At 47.6% G+C, this 19,127-nt stretch overlaps 1 protein-coding gene across 2 annotated transcripts in view; it reads right to left on the bottom strand.

Moving 5' to 3' along the window:
- Window positions 1-19,127, bottom strand: part of LOC139250027 (uncharacterized) — a 182,205-nt gene that overhangs the window by 26,742 nt on the left and 136,336 nt on the right. The window contains exons 3-6 of one of the 2 annotated variants that reach the window (XM_070872590.1): window positions 16,288-16,632; window positions 9,044-9,391; window positions 6,892-7,036; window positions 1,237-1,280 (exon numbers count right to left, since the gene is read on the bottom strand). In XM_070872590.1, the coding sequence (XP_070728691.1) occupies window positions 1,237-1,280; window positions 6,892-7,036; window positions 9,044-9,391; window positions 16,288-16,632 (882 nt within the window). The remainder of the gene's footprint in view (window positions 1-1,236; window positions 1,281-6,891; window positions 7,037-9,043; window positions 9,392-16,287; window positions 16,633-19,127) is intronic. The other variant, XM_070872591.1, reaches the window with a different exon arrangement.

Raw genomic sequence — 19,127 nt, 5'->3', positions numbered from 1 at the left:
TAAAAATCTAGTATCAGTAATGGTGACCATGAAACTACCAGATTCTGGTTCCCCAATGTCCTTTAGGGAATGAAATCTGGCCAATATGTGACTCCAGACCACAGCAATGTGGTTGAGTTCTAACTGCCCTCTGACATGACCGAGCAAGACACACAGTTGTAACAAACTGCGACCAAGAAATATACTCACTGTAGGAGTAGCATCACCTCACGGGCTGCACCTTCCCAAGGGCAATAAATGCTCTTTGTGAACGATTAAAAAACCATCGGCCATCTCTGGCCACCTGCTGCAGACACTCTCACCCTGACTTTATCACTTCAAGACTCGACTATTGCAGTGCTTTCCTGGTTGGCCTCACATCCTCCGCCGAACATAAACTTTAGCTCATCCATAACTCTGCTTGCCTATCCTACACTGCAGCACTCCCCACATACACTGCGTCACTCCCCACATACACACACACACTGCGTCACTCCCCACACACACTCACACTGCGTCACTCCCCACACACACACACACACAATCCCCACACACATACACCCCATACACATACACACACTCCCCACACACACACACTCCCCACGCGCGTGCACACTCCCCAAACATACATTCCCCCCCCACGCACACACACACACTCCCCGCACACACACACACTCCCCGCACACACACACACCCCATACACACACACACACACTCTCCACACACACACACTCCCCACTCGCGTGCACACTCCCCAAACATACACTCCCCCCCTCCCCCCACACACACACACACACCCACACACACTGTGTCGCTCCCCATACACACTGTGTCACCCCCCACACACACACACTCCCCACACACACTGCGTCGCTCCCCACGTGTACTACATCACGAGTCCGGTTTGTGTGGTATAAATCTCAGTACAACACGTCCCTCACTGGACACTAAACATCAACATTGCTGAGAGAGGTGGCAAGAATTGAAGTAGAAATTGTTCCAGTGGTGAGCTCTGTTCCAAGTCTGAGGGTGAGGCACATTAGTGATGCCCGACAGAGGGAGCTTTACTCCACAGCTGACTCTCCTATATCTTCACCAGCTTGATGCAGCTATTGAGTGCTTGAAATGGGAAAGTGTTCCATTTTTCAGAGATAACAATAAGTACAAGATTCATCCGATTGATTTTTAGAAACATCACAAAACAATAAACATTATTCGGACTAATCAACGGAATGAGTAATGAATTGGGTTTCTTACCACTGACTGTTGCATACACCGGGTTAAGCTCTCCAGCGGGGGGCCTAGGGAGATGGTGCAGAAACAGAAAGTCAATGATTCATTTACAGCATAAATATCAGTGAATGTTTCTGTACAACAACTTCACACTGGCACTGCTGTGAGCATAAATATCAGTGAATGTTTCTGTACAACAACTTCACACTGGCACTGCTGTGAGCATAAATATCAGTGAATGTTTCTGTACAACAACTTCACACTGGCACTGCTGTGAGCATAAATATCAGTGAATGTTTCTGTACAACTTCACACTGGCACTGCTGTGAGCATAAATATCAGTGAATGTTTCTGTACAATTTCATACTGGCACTGCTGTGAGCATAAATATCAGTGAATGTTTCTGTACAACTTCACACTGGCACTGCTGTGAGCATAAATATCAGTGAATGTTTCTGTACAACTTCACACTGGCACTGCTGTGAGCATAAATATCAGTGAATGTCTCTGTACAACTTCACACTGGCACTGCTGTGAGCATAAATATCAGTGAATGTCTCTGTACAACTTCACACTGGCACTGCTGTGAGCATAAATATCAGTGAATGTCTCTGTACAACTTCACACTGGCACTGCTGTGAGCATAAATATCAGTGAATGTTTCTGTACAACAACTTCACACTGGGACTGCTGTGAGCATAAATATCAGTGAATGTCTCTGTACAACTTCACACTGGCACTGCTGTGAGCATAAATATCAGTGAATGTTTCTGTACAACTTCACACTGGCACTGCTGTGAGCAGGAAAGAGCACAGAAGCTTCAAAGAACGTCTCTCTCTTAAAATGAAATTCTGCACAAGTCATGACCGTTTGGTTGATGTTCGATCGACTCCTGATTGAAGTGGGTTATGTTTGTCTCCTATACATAACAACAACAACTTGTATTATATAGTGCCTTTAACGTAGTGAATTTCCCAAGGTGCTTCACAGGAGTATTATTTGAGATAAAGAATTTGACACTGAGCCACATAAGTAGAAATTGGTGCAGGTGACCAAAAGCTTGTTCAAAGAGTTAGGTTTTAAGGAGCGTCTTGAAGGAGGAAGGAGAGGTAGAGAGGCGGAGAGGTCTAGGCAGGGTGTTCCAGAGCTTGGGGCCCAGGCAACAGAAGGTCAGCGAGCACAGGGGTGATGAGTGAGCAGGACTTGGTGCGAGTTCGGACACGGGCTGCCGAGTTTTGGATTACCTCTAGTTTACGTAGGGTATAATATGGGAGGTCAGCCAAGAGTGCTTTGGAATAGTCAAATCTAGAGGTAACAAAGGCATGGATGAGGGTTTCAGCAGCGGATGAGCTGAGGCAAGGGCGGAGATGGGTGATGTTACGGAGGTGGAAATAGGCGGTTGTAGTTATGCTGTGGCTATGTGATCGAAAGCTCATTTCAGGGTCAAATATGACACCAAGATTGCGAACAGTCTGGTTCAACCTCAGGCAGAAGTTGGAGAGAGGGATGGAGTCAGTGGCTAGGGAACGGAGTTTGTGGCAGGGACCGAAAACAATGAACATAAGAACATAAGAAATAGGAGCAGGAGTAGGCCATACAACCCCTCGAGCCTGCTCCGCCATTTAATATGATCATGGCTGATCCGATCATGGACTCAGGTCCACTTCCCTGCCCGTTCCCCATCACCCCTTATGCCCTTATCAGTTAAGAAACTGTCTATCTCTGTCTTAAATATATTCAATGCCCCAGCTTCCACAGCTCTCTGAGGCAGCGAAGTCCACAGATTTACAACCCTCTGAGGGAAGAAATTCCTCCTCATCTCAGTTTTAAATGGGCGGTCCCTTATACTAAGATTATGCCTCCTAGTTCTCGTCTCCCGTATCAGTGGAAACATCCTCTCTGCATCCACCTTGTCATAGAAAAACATAGAAACATAGAAAATAGGTGCAAGAGTAGGCCATTCGGCCCTTCGAGCCTGCACCACCATTCAATGAGTTCATGGCTGAACATGCAACTTCAGTACCCCATTCCTGCTTTCTCGCCATACCCCTTGATCCCCCTAGTAGTAAGGACTACATCTAACTCCTTTTTGAATATATTTAGTGAATTGGCCTCAACAACTTTCTGTGGTAGAGAATTCCACAGGTTCACCACTCTCTGAGTGAAGAAACTTCTCCTCATCTCGGTCCTAAATGGCTTACCCCTTATCCTTAGACTGTGGCTTACCCCTTATTCTTAGACTATGCCTAAGAAAGGCAGAGAGAAATTTGTACATGATCTACATAGCACTCATCCTGGTATTGTCATGATGAAAGCCATTGCCAGGTCTCATGTATGATGACCTGGAATTGACTCTGATCTGGAATCATGTGTGCATCAGTGCAACACTTGTATGCAGCTAATTAAAGCATCAGCGAAATCGCCGCTGAGTCTGTGGTTGTGGCCATCTAAACCATGGTCCAGGATCCACATTGACTTTGCAGGTCTCTTCCTGGGAAAGATGTTTTTAGTTGTGGTGGATGCATATTCCAAGTGGATATGGTGTATAATCATGTCATCCAGTACATCCACAGCTACCATTGAAACATAGAAACATAGAAAATAGGTGCAGGAGTAGGCCATTCGGCCCTTCGAGCCTGCACCACCATTCAACGAGTTCATGGCCGAACATGCAACTCCAGCACCCCACTCCCGCTCCCCCGCCACACCCCCCAATCCTCCCAGTAGCGAGGACCACATCTAACTCCTTCCCGAACGCATTTAGTGAATTGGCCTCAACAACTTTCCGTGGTAGAGAATTCCACAGGTCCACCACCCCCCGGGCGAAGAAGTTTCCCCCCCATCTCGGCCCCAAATGGCCCACCCCCATCCCTAGACCGAGACCCCCGGTCCCGGACCCCCCTAACACCAGGAACATCCCTCCCGCATCCAACCTGTCCAAACCCGCCAGAACCCTAAACATTTCCATGAGATCCCCTCTCACTCCTCCGAACTCCAGCGAATACAAGCCCAGTCGATCCAGCTCCCCCCCCCCTCACCCAGACACGTCAGTCCCACCATCCCGGGAATCAATCCGGTGAACCCTCGCTGTACCCTCTCAACAGCAAGAGTGTCCCCCCTCAAGTCAGGAGACCAAAACTGCACACAACACTCCAGGCACAGCCTCACCAGGGCCCTGCACAACCGCAGCAACACCTCCCCACCCCTGCACTCAAATCCCCCCGCCATGAAGGCCAACACGCCACCCGCCCTCCCAACCGCCTGCCGTACCTGCATGCCAACCCCCAGTGACCGATGTCCCACGACACCCAGGTCTCGTTGCACCTCCCCTTTTCCTAATCTGTCACCATTCAGATAATAGTTTGTCTCTCTGTTTTTACCACCAAAGTGGATAACCTCACATTTATCCACATTATACTTCATCTGCCATGCATTTGCCCACTTACCTAACCTATCCAAGTTCGCAGCAGCCCACCAAACTGTGCTCCAGCAAATTGTTGGGGATGTTGAGGTGCTGCCCTGGGGGAGTGGCACTGGGTCAGTGGAGCAGGAACCTGCTGTCCTTTCTCAGTATGACAGCTATCCTGATCCCACCACTGCCACTCCGCCATTGCACTTGTCGCTGGCCGTCATCCAGCCAGCCCAGACTGCTGCTGCCCAGCCTGAGGTGGTGGAGTCTACAGCCAAGCCTTCCAGGCCCAGAGCTGGTCGAGGGTGTCCTGCAAGGCCTTCTGTAGTATCTGGCCCTGACACGCAGCAGTCTTCCACCAGCCGTGCCTCAGCGGAGGAACGCTAGACTAGTTAAAGCAAAAAGGGGATAGAAGGAAATGCACAAGGGTGATTAGTAAATATATTATGTTGTTCTGATATAAATTTGGATTGGAATTTTTAATCTTTGCTGTTGTCTCTCATTTCAGTTTTGGGGCTTTGGAATGGAAGGGAAAATGGATGTGGTCATGGGGACGTCCAAAGGAACCGGGAAGTGGGATGGAACTCTGATGAGACGGTCGCGGATCTCAGAATCTTATACGTATCGAAACGATCACCTCTCATTCTTCTGAATGCCAATGAGTAGAGGCCCAACCTGTGATGCAGACAGTTTCCATCTGACAGTGCAGAATTAGGTATTAGCAGGCAATAGGCTGGGCCGCTGTGGTAGTTGAGTTAGTGCAGAGGTCTATGTTGGTAAGGGTGTATTGGGCCAGTGTATTTTGTAGATGGGGTCAGGACTAGAAAAGCATTGGTGCATCTTGGAGATGAATGATCCCGGTGACTGCGTGCATCATGTTGTGTCTTTGATCCCGCTTGTCACAATGATGTCAGGAACCAGAGCTCAGAGGATAGCCTTTGTCTCTCAGGAGCCATGATCCCAGTCTGCCTTCTCCTTGAAAGAGTTTAGGCACAGTGGATGGTCTTAAAATGGAGGGATCAGAACATTCACCGCATGATGAGCTGGTCACTGAACTGCACATTGAGGGGGTTAGAAACCCCTGGAGTTCAGGGAGACCGTGGTGTAATGTGTTGGGTCCAAAGTGGGCACGGATACCAACAACAATGCCTTGGACTTTGGCGAATCCTGTGATGTGGAATAATTCCAATGCAGTGCATCACAACTAATAAAACAAAACTGCACTTTAAAAAATACAATCACCAGCCGCAGCTCTCAAATCCCACGTCCATCATCAAAAACGCTGCTGTGGAAAAGCCAGAAGCCCTTTGCGTACCGACCTGCTGAAAGCACTGGCTCACTTTATGTGGGTGAGCAGAGCACAATGGACATTGCTCCTGGGAAAACTGGGGAATGCTGCTAGCCACCATTAGCATTCATTTCCACAGATTACAAGATGTAAAATGGGCTCCTGCACATTTTCCACACGTGCATTAGAGCGGTCTAACAGGATTCCCCGCACTATTTCCTGGCCCAGGTGCCTTTCCGTTATGACCCACTGACTGGGAAGTATGGCACCAGATATTCCCAGAGTTACCAGGGATGAGGGGGTCTGTGTTACAAGGATAGGCTAGAGCGACTGGGATGGAATTTTCTTCAAACAGGAAGATTGAGGGAGGATTTGATCGAGATGTTCAAAGTGATAAAAGGAGTAGATGAGTTACAGACAGATAGACGCTTTACATTGGCAGTTATATGGAAGACACAAGGCCGTGAGCACATGGACCCCCGGCTGAGCGCACAGCCTGAAGCAGCGCTCCCACCCTGGAAAATTCCAGCCGTAAAATTTCAAAGGTGCAGAAGGAGGGAAGGGCAGAGAGAGAAAACACAACAACGAGAGCACGGGACAGAGATACAGAAGGACAATAAGAGAAAGGGAGGCAAAGGTTGAGATACAGTCACATGGAGAAAACAGGTGGGACAATGAGAGTGTGTGGCAGCGAGAGAGAGAGAGAGCGGGCGATACAGATGGACAGAGAGAGGCAGAAGGAGAAGGAGAGAAACACTGAAAGAGAGGGTGTAAAACACAAAACTCCTTTAATCACCTGAGAAGTTGCAGTGTATTTTATAACTGGGTGATTTAATGCTGTTTATGTTTGTATTTATTGACCTGTACAGCAAGAGAAAACCCTCAGTCCCCAGCTAGTCTGCCCCCATTCTTGGGCTGCTTCCATCCCCTGCACCAATCAATATCAGACTGAAATGAGACAGGAAATGAAACTGTATTTACCCTTCTGCTTTTAATCTGCTTTGAAAACATGCCCATTTTTTCACGTAGAATACTGCGGCTATGAAGATGCAGAGTAAGGCGGCTAATACCAGGGCACAGACTGCAATGCTGATGATGATATTCAGAGACCACTTTTCAGATAACTCTGTAAAATATCAAAAGGTGACGTATAGTTCAATAGCAGTAAGGTGAATCGAGTAAAGACTCGGATTCCTGTCCTTCAGAAAACCAGGTTTAATATAAGCACAACCGAGACAGGCAGCTCCCCCTCGGTATAACATTAAAACCAGGTTTAATATAAGTACAACCGAGACAGGCAACTCCCCCTCGGTATAACATTAAAACCAGGTTTAATATAAGCACAACCGAGACAGGCAACTCCCCCTCGGTATAACATTAAAACCAGGTTTAATATAAGCACAACCGAGACAGACAGCTCCCCCTCGGTATAACATTAAAACCAGGTTTAATATAAGCACAACCGAGACAGGCAACTCTCCCTCGGTATAACATTAAAACCAGGTTTAATATAAGCACAACCGAGACAGACAGCTCCCCCTCGGTATAACATTAAAACCAGGTTTAATATAAGCACAACCGAGACAGACAGCTCTCTCTCGGTATAACATTAAAACCAGGTTTAATATAAGCACAACCGAGACAGGCAGCTCTCCCTCGGTATAACATTAAAACCAGGTTTAATATAAGCACAACCGAGACAGGCAGCTCCCCGTCGGTATAACATTAAAACCAGGTTTAATATAAGCACAACCGTTAAGTTCCCTCAGTAACCTTTTCCTGCTTTCTCTCCATACCCCTTGATCTCTTTAGCCGTAAAGGCCATATCTAACTCCCTCTTGAATATATCCAATGAACTGGCATCAACAACTCTCTTTGGCAGGGAATTCCACAGGTTAACTACTCTCTGAGTGAAGAAGTTTCTCCTCATCTCAGTCCTAAATGGCCTACCCCTTATCCTAAGATTATGTCCCCTGGTTCTGGACTTCCCCAACCTCGAGAACATTCTTCCCACATCTAACCTGTCCAGTCCCGTCAGAATCTTATACGTCTCTATGAGATCCCCTCTCATCCTTCTAAACTCCAGTGAATTAAGGTCCAGTTGATCCAGTCTCTCCTCATATGTCAGTCCAGCCATCCCTGGAATCAGTCTGGTGAACCTTCGCTGCACTCCCTCAATAGCAAGAATGTCCTTCCTCAGATTAGGAGACCAAAACTGAACACAATATTCCAGGTGATGCCTCACCAAGGCCCTGTACAACTGCAGTAAGACCTCCCTGCTCCTATACTCAAATCCTCTAGCTATGCACTTGGACTGGGGTAAGGTACTTTGGCTGGGGGAGGGATATACTTGGACTGGGGTAAGGTACTTTGGCTGGGGGAGGGATATACCTGGACTGGGGTAAGGTACTTTGGCTGGGGGAGGGATATACTTGGTCTGGGGTAAGGTACTTTGACTGGGGGAGGGATATACTTGGTCTGGGGTAAGGTACTTTGACTGGGGGAGGGATATACTTGGACTGGGGTAAGGTACTTTGGCTGGGGGAGGGATGTACCTGGACTGGGGTAAGGCCCTTGCTGTCTTCTGGGGAGCTCTGTACTCTGTCGCTTCAGGAAGTCAAAGTGGATCGAATTACAATTTGCAAAGTCAGTGAGACCTTGGGATGGGCAGTTCCAGTTACACATTCCAGTGAAACTTCAGGGTGTGGCTTATCCTCCACAAGGACCAATCATTGACAAAGGGTGGAGCATGGCGGCCATTTTTGCAGTACAAATAAGTGTGCCCATTTCTTTTCCCATGTCTGTTTTCCCCTCTCCCTTCTCTTTTGTTCTGAGTGGCCCACACCCAAAATGTCAACTCCTCCGTTTTCTCCACAAAAAACAGACTGGCCGAGACATTCCGTGTGTTCTGTTGTTGTTCCAGAGTTTTGATCCATTCTTACATCGCCACTATTCAACTCTGGCATTTTGCACATCACTAACAACATTCCCACTCTCTGTTCCACAGCACGACAGTAACCACTGTGTCTGACGGTATATTTCCACTGGTCCACCCCACTGTGTGAAGGTTACACATGTTCCCAGTAAGGAGCTGTTACTGTGACCCTGCCAGTGTGAGCTAACATTGACTTACCGGTTACATTGAGCTGGGTCCCTGCTCCATAGATGTAGCTCCACACACTGCAGCTGTAGGCAGCAGTATCACTGAGGGACACATTCACGATGGTCAGAATGTAACTGTTACTGATGATGTTCCTGGAAGGCAGAAAACGGTCGTGGAAACCCCAGGACTTGGTAATGGTGCCATTCACAAACTGGCTCATCACCCACTCGCTGTTGTTCCCGGGTCGCTGGCAGTGCCAGTGGACATCAGCGTCACTCACACTGGCATTGTACATGGCACATTGTAACTGCACGGTTTCACCCTCTGGGACCTTGCTGACTGTTGGATGCTGAACAAGGACCGGATCAGCCAATGGATCTGTACGTGGGAAATATATGGAGTCTGACACAAAGAAATATATTTCTCCAGCGTTCAAAGTTTAACAATTTATAACATTTGGAGTTAGAAGGTTATGGGTTCATGTCCCACTCCAGAGACTTCAGCACATATCTAGACATTCCAGTGCAGTATGGAGTGCAGTAGGCTGACACTCCCAGTGCAGTGCTGAGGGGGCGCTGCACTGTCCGAGGTGCCAGCTTTTGAATGAGTTATTAAACCGAGGCCCCGTCTGCTCTCTCAAGTGGATGTAAAAGATCCCACGGCACTATTTTGAAGAAGAGCAGGGAAGTTATCCCCAGTGCCCTGGCCATTATCACATTGCTGTTTATGGGAGCTTGCTGTGTGCAAAGTAGCTGCTGTGTTTCCTACATTACAACAGTGTCTACATTTGAACAAGTACTTCATTGGCTGTAAAGCACTGTAGAAATTCAAATCTTTCTTTCTCGCAGTCACAATGTCGTGGGTTCAAGTCCCACTCCAGAGATCCCAGCACATATCTAGACACTCCAGTGCAGTATGGAGGGTGTGCTGCACTGTTGGAGGTGCTGTTATTGAAATGAGATGTCAAACCAAGATTGGCATCTCAGTTGGATGTAAAAGATCTCACGGCATTATTCGAAGATTAGCAGGGGAGTTCTCTAAGTGTCCAGGCCAACATTTATACCTAAAACACATGATCTGGCTATTTATTTAATCGCTGTTTGTGGGACCTTGTGTGTTTCCTAAATTACAACAGAGACTACACTTCACATGTACTTCATTGGCTTATGTAAAGTGCTTTGGGACATCCCGAGACTGAAAGGCGCTATAGAAGTGCAGGTTCTTTCTCTTAGTGTCTATCCCTGGTGCCTCCAAAAGGCCAATGGAAGGCTGGGACCAGGCATATCCGGGTCCAGGAATAATTTGCAGCCCTCCCATGCACTCCAGGCAGAGTTATAGCAGCAGAGTGGGCGAGAGCTGTGGATAAGAACATAAGAAGTTAGGGACATTGGAACAGGTTCTGGGGGAGGTGGGACCAGTACAAAACAGGCGGTCTGCACCTAGGCAGGACCGGAACCAATGTCCTGGGGGGGGTGTTTGCTCGTGCTGTTGGGGAGGAGTTAAACTAATATGGCGGGGGATGGGAACCAATGCAGGGAGACAGAGGGAAACAAAAAGGAGACAAAAGCAAAAGACAGAAAGGAGATGAGTAAAAGTGGAGGGCAGAGAAATCCAAGGCAAAAAACAAAAAGGGCCACTGAATATAAAGGGGCTGGAGGAAGGGTCAAAACTAAAAATCATGGTTTAAAAACTAGTCTTAAAACAGTCTACCTAAAAGCACGCAGCATTCGAAATAAAGTAAATGAGTTGACGGCACAAAGCATTACAAATGGGTATGATTTGGTGGCCAATACAGAAATGTGGTTGCAAGACCAAGACTGGGAATTAAACATCCAGGGGTATCTGACGATTCGGAAAGATAGACAAGAAGGGAAAGGAGGTGGGGTAGCTCTGTTAATAAAGGATGATATCAGGGCAGTTGTGAGAGACGATATTGGCTCTAATGAACAAAATGTTGAATCATTGTGGGTGGAGATTAGAGATAGTAAGGGGAAAAAGTCACTTATAGGCCCCCAAATAATAACTTCATGGTGGGGCGGGCAATAATCAAGGGAATAATGGAGGCATGTGAAAAAGGAATAGCAGTAATCATGGGGGATTTTAACCTACTGATCGATTGGTCAAATCAAATCGCACGGGGTAGCCTGGAGGAGGAATTCATAGAATGCATATGGGATTGTTTCTGAGAACAGTATGATACAGAACCTACAAGGGAGCAAGCTATCTTAGATCTGGTCCTGTGTAATGAGACAGGAATAATAAATGATCTCCTCATAAAAGATCCTCGCGGAACGAGTGATCACAGTATGATTGAATTTATAATACAGATTGAGGGTGAGGAAGTAGTGTCTCAAACGAGCGTACTATGCTTAAACAAAGGGGACTACAGTGGGATGAGGGCAGAGTTGGCTAAAGTAGACTGGAAACACAGACTAAATGGTGGCACAATTGAGGAACAGTGGAGGACTTTTAAGGAGCTCTTTCATAGTGCTCAACAAAAATATATTCCAGTGAAAAAGAAGGGCGGTAAGAGAAGGGATAACCAGCCGTGGATAACCAAGGAAATAAAGGAGAGTATCAAATTAAAAACCAATGCGTATAAGGTGGCCAAGGTTAGTGGGAAACTAGAAGATTGGGAAAATTTTAAACGACAGCAAAGAATGACTAAGAAAGCAATAAAGAAAGGAAAGATAGATTACGAAGGTAAACTTGCGCAAAACATAAAAACGGATAGTAAAAGCTTTTACAGATATATAAAATGGAAAAGAGTGACAAAAGTAAATGCTGGTCCCTTAGAAGATGAGAAGGGGGATTTAATAATGGGAAATGTGGAAATGGCTGAGACTTTAAATAATTATTTTGCTTCGGTCTTCACAGTGGAAGACACAAAAACCATGCCAAAAATTGCTGGTCACGGGAATGTGGGAAGGGAGGCCTTGAGACAATCACTATCACTAGGGGGGTAGTGCTGGACAGGCTAATGGGACTCAAGGTAGACAAGTCCCCTGGTCCTGATGAAATGCATCCCAGGGTATTAAAAGAGATGGCGGAAGTTATAGCAGATGCATTCGTTATAATCTACCAAAATTCTCTGGACTCTGGGGAGGTACCAGCGGATTGGAAAGCAGCTAATGTAACGCCTCTGTTTAAAAAAGAGGGCAGACAAAAGGCAGGTAACTATAGGCTGGTTAGTTTAACATCTGTAGTGGGAAAATGCTTGAAACTATCATTCAGGAAGAAATAGCGGGACATCTAGATAGGAATAGTGCAATCAAGCAGACGCAGCATGGATTCATGAAGGGGAAATCATGTTTAACTAATTTACTGGAATTCTTTGAGGATATAATGAGCATGGTGGATAGAGGTGTACCGATGGATGTGGTGTATTTAGATTTTCAAAAGGCATTCGATAAGGTGCAACACAAAAGGTTACTGTAGAAGATAAAAGTACGCGGAGTGATATGAAATGTATGAGCATGGATCGAGAATTGGCTGGCTAACAGAAAGCAGAGAGTCGAGATAAATGGGTCCTTTTCAGGTTGGAAATCGGTGTTAGTGGTGTGCCACAGGGATCGGTGCTGGGACCACAACTGTTTAAAATATACATAGATGACCTGGAAGAGAGGACAGAGTATAGTGCAACAAAATTTGCAGATGACACAAAGATTAGTGGGAAAGCGGTTGTGTCGAGAACACAGAGAGGCTGCAAAGAGATTTAGATAGGTTAAGCAAATGGGCTAAGCTTTGGCAGATGGAATACAATGTCGGAAAGTGTGAGGTCATCCACCTTGGGAACAAAAACAGTAAAAGGGAATATTATTTGAATGGGGAGAAATTACAACATGCTGTTAGGCAGAGGGACTTGGGGGTCCTTGTGCATGGATCCCAAAAAGTTAGTTTGCAGGTGCAGCAGGTAATCAGGAAGGCGAATGGAATGTTGGCCTTCATTGCGAGAGGGATGGAGTACAAAAGCAGGGAGGTCCTTTTGCAACTGTATAGGGTATTGGTGAGGCCGCACCTGGAGTACTGCGTGCAGTTTTGGTCACCTTACTAAAGGAAGGATTTACTAGCTTGAAGCGGGTACAGAGACGATTCACTAGGCTGATTCCGGAGATGAGGGGGTTACCTGATGATGATAGATTGAGTAGACTGGGTCTTTACTCGTTGGAGTTCAGAAGGATGAGGGGTGATCTTATTAGAAACATTTAAAATAATGAAAGGGATAGACAAGATAGAGGCAGAGAGGTTCGGGGAGACTAGAACTAGGGGGCACAGCCTCAAAATATGGGGGAGCAAATTTAAAACCGAGTTGAGAAGGAATTTCTTCTCCCAGAGGGTTGTGAATCTGTGGAATTCTCTGCCCAAGGAAGCAGTTGAGGCTAGCTCATTGAATGTATTCAAGTCACAGATGGATAGATTTTTAACCAATAAGGGAATTAAGGGTTATGGGGAGCGGGCGGCTAAGTGGAGCTGAGTCCACGGCCAGATCAGCCATGATCTTGTTGAATGGCGGAGCAGGCTCGAGGGGCTAGATGGCCTACTCCTGTTCCTAATTCTTATGTTCTTCTGTTCTTATGTAGGAGGAGGAGTAGGCCATTTGGCTCCTCGAGCCTGCTCCGCCATTCAATAAGATCATGGCTAATCCGATCATGGACTCAGCTCAACTTTTCTGCCCATCTCCGGAATCAACCTGGTGAACCTTCTCTGAACAGCCTCCAATGCAAGTCTATCCTTCCGTAAATACGGAGACTAAAACTGCACGCAGTACTCCAGGTGTGGCCTCACCATACCCTGTGTAGAAGTGTGACGATAGAATTAGATTAGTTCTCACTGGAGCAGGGATATTTCATTGAGAGAGGACATGAAGCAGGTTTTTAAAATGCTGAAAATAGACTGGGATATAGAGGGCATAATTTCAAAGTTTGCAGATGAGGAGGAAAGCAGCAGCCTCCAGGAGGACTGGTGAAATGAGCAGATACATGGCAGATGCAATTTAATGCAGAGAAGTGTGAAGTGATGCATTTTGGAAGGAAAAATGAGGAATGGTAATATGAACTAAATGGTGCAATTATAAAGTGGGTGCAGGAACAGGGAGCCCTGGGGGTTCACATACACAAATCTTCATAGTGGCAGGACAAGTTGATGAGGCTTTAAAAGAGCTAAAAAACCCTGGGTTTATAAATCGAGGTGTAGAATACAAAAGCAAGGAAGTGATGCTAAACCTCCATACATCACTGGTTAGGCCTCAGCTGGACTATTGTGTCCAATTCTGGGCACCACACTTTAGGAACGATGTCAAGGCCTTGGCGAGGGTGCAGAGGAGATTTACTAGAATGAGACCAGAGATGAGGGACTTCAGTTATGTGGAGAGACTGAAGAAGTTAGGATTGTTCTCCTTAGAGCAGTGAAGTTACAGGGGGATTTAATCAAGGTGTCAAAATTCTGAGGGGTTTTGCTGGAGTAAATGAGGATGAAATGTTCAGTGTGGGGAGGATCAGTAACCAGAGCACACAGATTGAAGATAATTAACAAAGGAACCGGGGGTGGGGGGGAAAGAGATGAGAATTCCTTTTTACGCAGCGAGTTGCTGTGATCTGGAATGTGCTGCCTGAAAGGGCGGTGGAAGATTCAATGGTAACTTTCAAAATGGAATTGGATAAATACTTGAAAAGGAATAAAATTGCAGGGCTGTGGGGAAAGAGCAGGGGCAGTGGGAATAATTGGATCGTTCTTTCAAAGAGCCAGCACGGGCACGATGGGCCGAATGGCCTCTTTCTGTGCTGTAAGATTATATAAAAGCTTGAATAATACAAGTGTAAACTTTATCAAAGTTTGATTCAAACAGAAGGAAGTCGGAGCATAAAACTGGTCAATGGGACTGTGGAGCGAGAACAGCTTGTATTGTGAGACAGCAAGTACCTAAAATATACAGCGCATGGTGTTTGTCTCAATGTTATACCAGTGATGGTCATCCCTGCCCTACTTCAATAACTGCACTTGGTGCGAGGGGGAACACATCCTCTGCCCAGAACATCGCAAATCCAGCCAAACAATTTTTATAGAATTAACCACAAATCATTATTTCAGGTGAATTTATAAAGAATGAACAAATCCTGTCGGGAGCGGAAAGGAGCAGCATAAAAATCAACTTAGGAATTAAATCGAGGGTAAGGGAGGGATATGTGGGTGGGGGAGGGGGAGGGGATGTGCGGGGACATGGGGATGTGGGTGGGGGAGGGGAGATGTGGGTGGGGGAGGAGACGTGGGGGAGGGGGGATGTGGGTGGGGGAGGGGACATGGGGGAGGGGGGGAAGTGGGTTGGGGAGGGGACGTGGGGGAGCAGGATGTGGGTGGGGGAGAGGGGGCGTTGGTGGGGGAGGGGACGTGAGGGAGGGGGAGGGGACGTGGGGGAGGGGGAAGGGACGTGGGGGAGGGGGAGGGGTGATGTGGTTGGGGGGGACGTGGGGGAGGGGTGATGTGGGTGGGGGACGACGTGGGGGAGGGGTGATGTGGGTGGGGGAGAGGACGTGGGGGAGGGGGAGGGGTGATGTGGGTGGGGGAGAGGACGTGGGGGAGGGGGAGGGGTGATTGGATGGGGGAGGGGACGTGGGGGAGGGGGAGGGGTGATGTGGTGGGGGGGATGTGGGGGAGGGGGAGATCAGCACAGCCCGGGTTCAGCTTTCCCGATGTGAAACTTTGAATGGGCCGCGCCGCCCGTTAAAGGGACCACGCATCAAAAAGCAAATGCAGGGTAACACTGATGGGGATATGTGTGGGTGTGAATGGTAACTTGGGCAAGGAGTCAGGGACTGTGGACTGGACCATCACGAGGAGAAAATAGGCGCAGATAAATGTGAGAAATTATTGCAAAACTATCTGCTGCTGAGTTGCACTGTGACGGATTACTGGCACTTTAATGTTTAGTAATGTTGAATTTTAAAAGAATCAAATCGCCTTAGAATTGCTAATCCCTGTCAGTATAAGTGAAATCACACTTTAGGCGAAACAATATATTTCCATCAAGTTTGGGAAGCTCTTGTGTTCTATTGAGAAGTGAAGTGTGTATAAGAGGGATCCCACAATGCTGTGCTCCCAGTGAGAAGCCACAGTCCCATGGAATGTGGGTCAGATATAGGGCCACAACATCACAGCCCCAATTCTCCAGTCCATGCTCCCAGTGTGTGTGTGCCTCTCGACTGGGAGTGTATTGTTGTAAAATTACCCTCTATGTAGTAACGCTATTATGAATAAAACCAAATGTAATTTATACTTACTGGTTACATTGAGCTGGGTTCCGTTCCCGCTGATATCGCCCCACACTTTACAGTAATAGGCGGCAGTGTCACTGGGCTGCACGTCTGTGACTGTCAGAATGAAGCTGTTATTGGAGGTGTCTCTGGAAGGCTGGAGACGGTCAGTGGAACCTGGGCTCCCTCGTGTGCTGCCACTTGCCTCATGTGTTAAAACCCACTCCGTATCTTGCCCCGGTAGTTGCCGGTACCAGTGGACATCGGTGTCACTCACTCTGGCGTTCCTCATGGTGCACTGTAACCGCGCCGTGTGACCCTCTGTGACACGTTCCAGGCTCGGAGACTGGGTCAGGACAGGGACAACTGCACCTTTAATGGGAAAATATCAATCACTTAAAAACCGGTCTGAAGGTTGATAAATGTCTGAAATGTTTCAATGAAAACTGCAGGCAGCTCACCTGAGCTTCAGTAAATTCTAAACAACTGATCATTATGTGGCCTGATATGAAAAGCTCCAGGATTTCTTTGCTTCATGCATACAGCTGCCTCTGCCACTTCCTCCCCAACCTCCCCGAGTCTTCCTCCCTGATCCCCATCACTGCAGATTCTCCCCAATCTCCCTCCCATGCCTTCTCTTCACTTATTTCCCAAATGATGCTCACACCCTGGCCAAGTGATTTCTTCTCCATACACCTCCTGACTCCTCTTTATCCCTTACTGTCATGTGTCTGACATGTTACTGCTTACACTATTACAAGGTGTGCCACCAGAGGGCACCGCAGTGGGAGACTTGCAGGTTCCCTGTACAGGTGTGCCTGACCTAGTATAAAAGGCAGACCACCAGGTGTGATCCTCACTCTGGAGTTACCAATAAAGGACTAAGGTCACTACAGTTCAAGTACAACACATTGCCTCATGCAATCATTGTCAGCGTATCGAAAGACATAACAATTGGCGACGAGATTAGGAACCTTCACGTGAAAATGGCTACCCTTGGTACATTGCAGCAGTTTGCCGATGCTGATGATTGGGATGTCTTTGTGGAGAGGCTCGATCATTTCTTCACAGCAAAGACCTGGCAGGAGAAACCCGGCCACACTGGCTGATAAGTGCAGAGCTATCCTGCTAACCAGTTGTGGGCCCATCATCTATGACCTCGTCAGGGACTTGCTGGCACCAGCGAAGACAACGACCAAGACGTACAAGGAGCTTGTAACGCTGATCCAAGAGCAACTGAAGCCCAAGGAGAGCATCCTCACAGCCAGACACCGGTTCAGCACCCACCGACGGCCAAGAAATTGCAAAATATGCTGCAGACCTCAGGAGGCTGGTGGCACCGTGTGATTTTGGCGACCACATCACTGAAGCGCTGCGAGACATTTTTGTCATTGGAATCGGCCATTAGAGCCTTCTTCATTAGCTACTGTCTGCGGATACCACAGTCAAACTACAGAAGGCCATCTCTGTGAGCCAGACATTCATGACCTCGACCTGCGTTTCTAGGCAGATGGCCCATCCTCAGGACTCAAACCCTGCAAGTACTTTGCACAGAGTGGCGTCTTTTAGAGGCTGGACTGTAGAACGTGAACCTTCTCAGGGAAGAGAGAACAGACCCCTGAGGCCCTTAGCTCAGAGTTCGCCGAGGGGCACTAACCGAGTAGCTCCATTCTGGCATTGCGGAGGGAATCACAGGGCTCACCAGTGCTGTTTTAAAGACTGTGTGTAAAGGCTGCAGCACAAAGGGCCACCTCAAGCGAATGTGTAAGAGAAATATGACTCACTGTGTCGATGAAGAGTCTGCAGATGGCCATGAATCCAGCGTTGGTTATGAAACGATAGGCAGAGAGGTAGCTTAGCCCCATGATGAGGTATATAGCACGTTTACCTACATCACCGAAGGTTCCCCATTGAGGATGGAAGTCGAGATAGATGGTGTTCCAGTCTTCATGGAAGTGGACACAGGGGTGAGCCAGTCAGTAATGAATCAAGAAACCTTTGAGAGGTTATGGGACAATCAGGCTGAATGAACCAAGTTGGTCCTGGTTCAGGCAAAGCTGCGCACCTGCACCGATGAACTTATCCCAGTTGTTGGTACTGCGAATGTAAAGGTACTCCATGATGGCGCGGTGCACAAGTTACCTCTGTGGATTGTTGCAGGTGATGGACCAATGCTACTCGGAAGAAGGTGGATGGAGAAGATCCATTGCAAGTGGGAAGACTTCATCCCTCCAGCAATCGACATCCTCCGCGCTCGGAGGCACAGCAAGCCCTCACTTGAGGGTGGACCCGGCATCAGCAAGCAGACCAGCACAGCACCCGAGGCACAGACCGCTCAGCATGTGGAGATGATCCAGCTGAGACAACCCGAACACACCTTCCAGGCTCCAGTGGCAGGACTCCGGAGGAAGAAAATTGGATCCGAAGGCGACTTCCCAGCTTCGGTGGCAGATCCCGGGGAGAAGAGGATCACCGCAGTCGACATCGTAGATGGAGGGAAGATGGCGCCCAAACCACGAGGTGATGCACCGAAGAAAAAGATGGCGACGGCCAGACCACGAGGTGCTGCGCTGATGGAGCAACACGTGGCACCAGAGAAGAGGATTGGGGTAAAGATGGCAAAGCTCTCTTAAAGGAGGCCTGCAACCCACCACACTTAAAGGGACTGTTCCACATTTTCAAACAATGTAGTGTCAACGGTGAGCCAGATGTAAGATGTGAAATTGATGATCAGCGTTGTGTACATGCAATAAACAAAGAAAAGGTGCGTGATCACGATCGGAGCTACAAGTTATTTATAATGAGTAATGAAACGTTGTGCGATGTAGGATTTCAACTGCACTCAACCAATGCAGTGGGCAGACACC

This window comes from Pristiophorus japonicus, unplaced genomic scaffold (assembly GCF_044704955.1).
Source record: "Pristiophorus japonicus isolate sPriJap1 unplaced genomic scaffold, sPriJap1.hap1 HAP1_SCAFFOLD_337, whole genome shotgun sequence".
Lineage (NCBI taxonomy): Eukaryota > Metazoa > Chordata > Chondrichthyes > Pristiophoridae > Pristiophorus > Pristiophorus japonicus.
The sequence above is the reverse complement of the archived record's forward strand: the minus strand, read 5'-3'. Positions and strand labels throughout refer to the sequence as shown.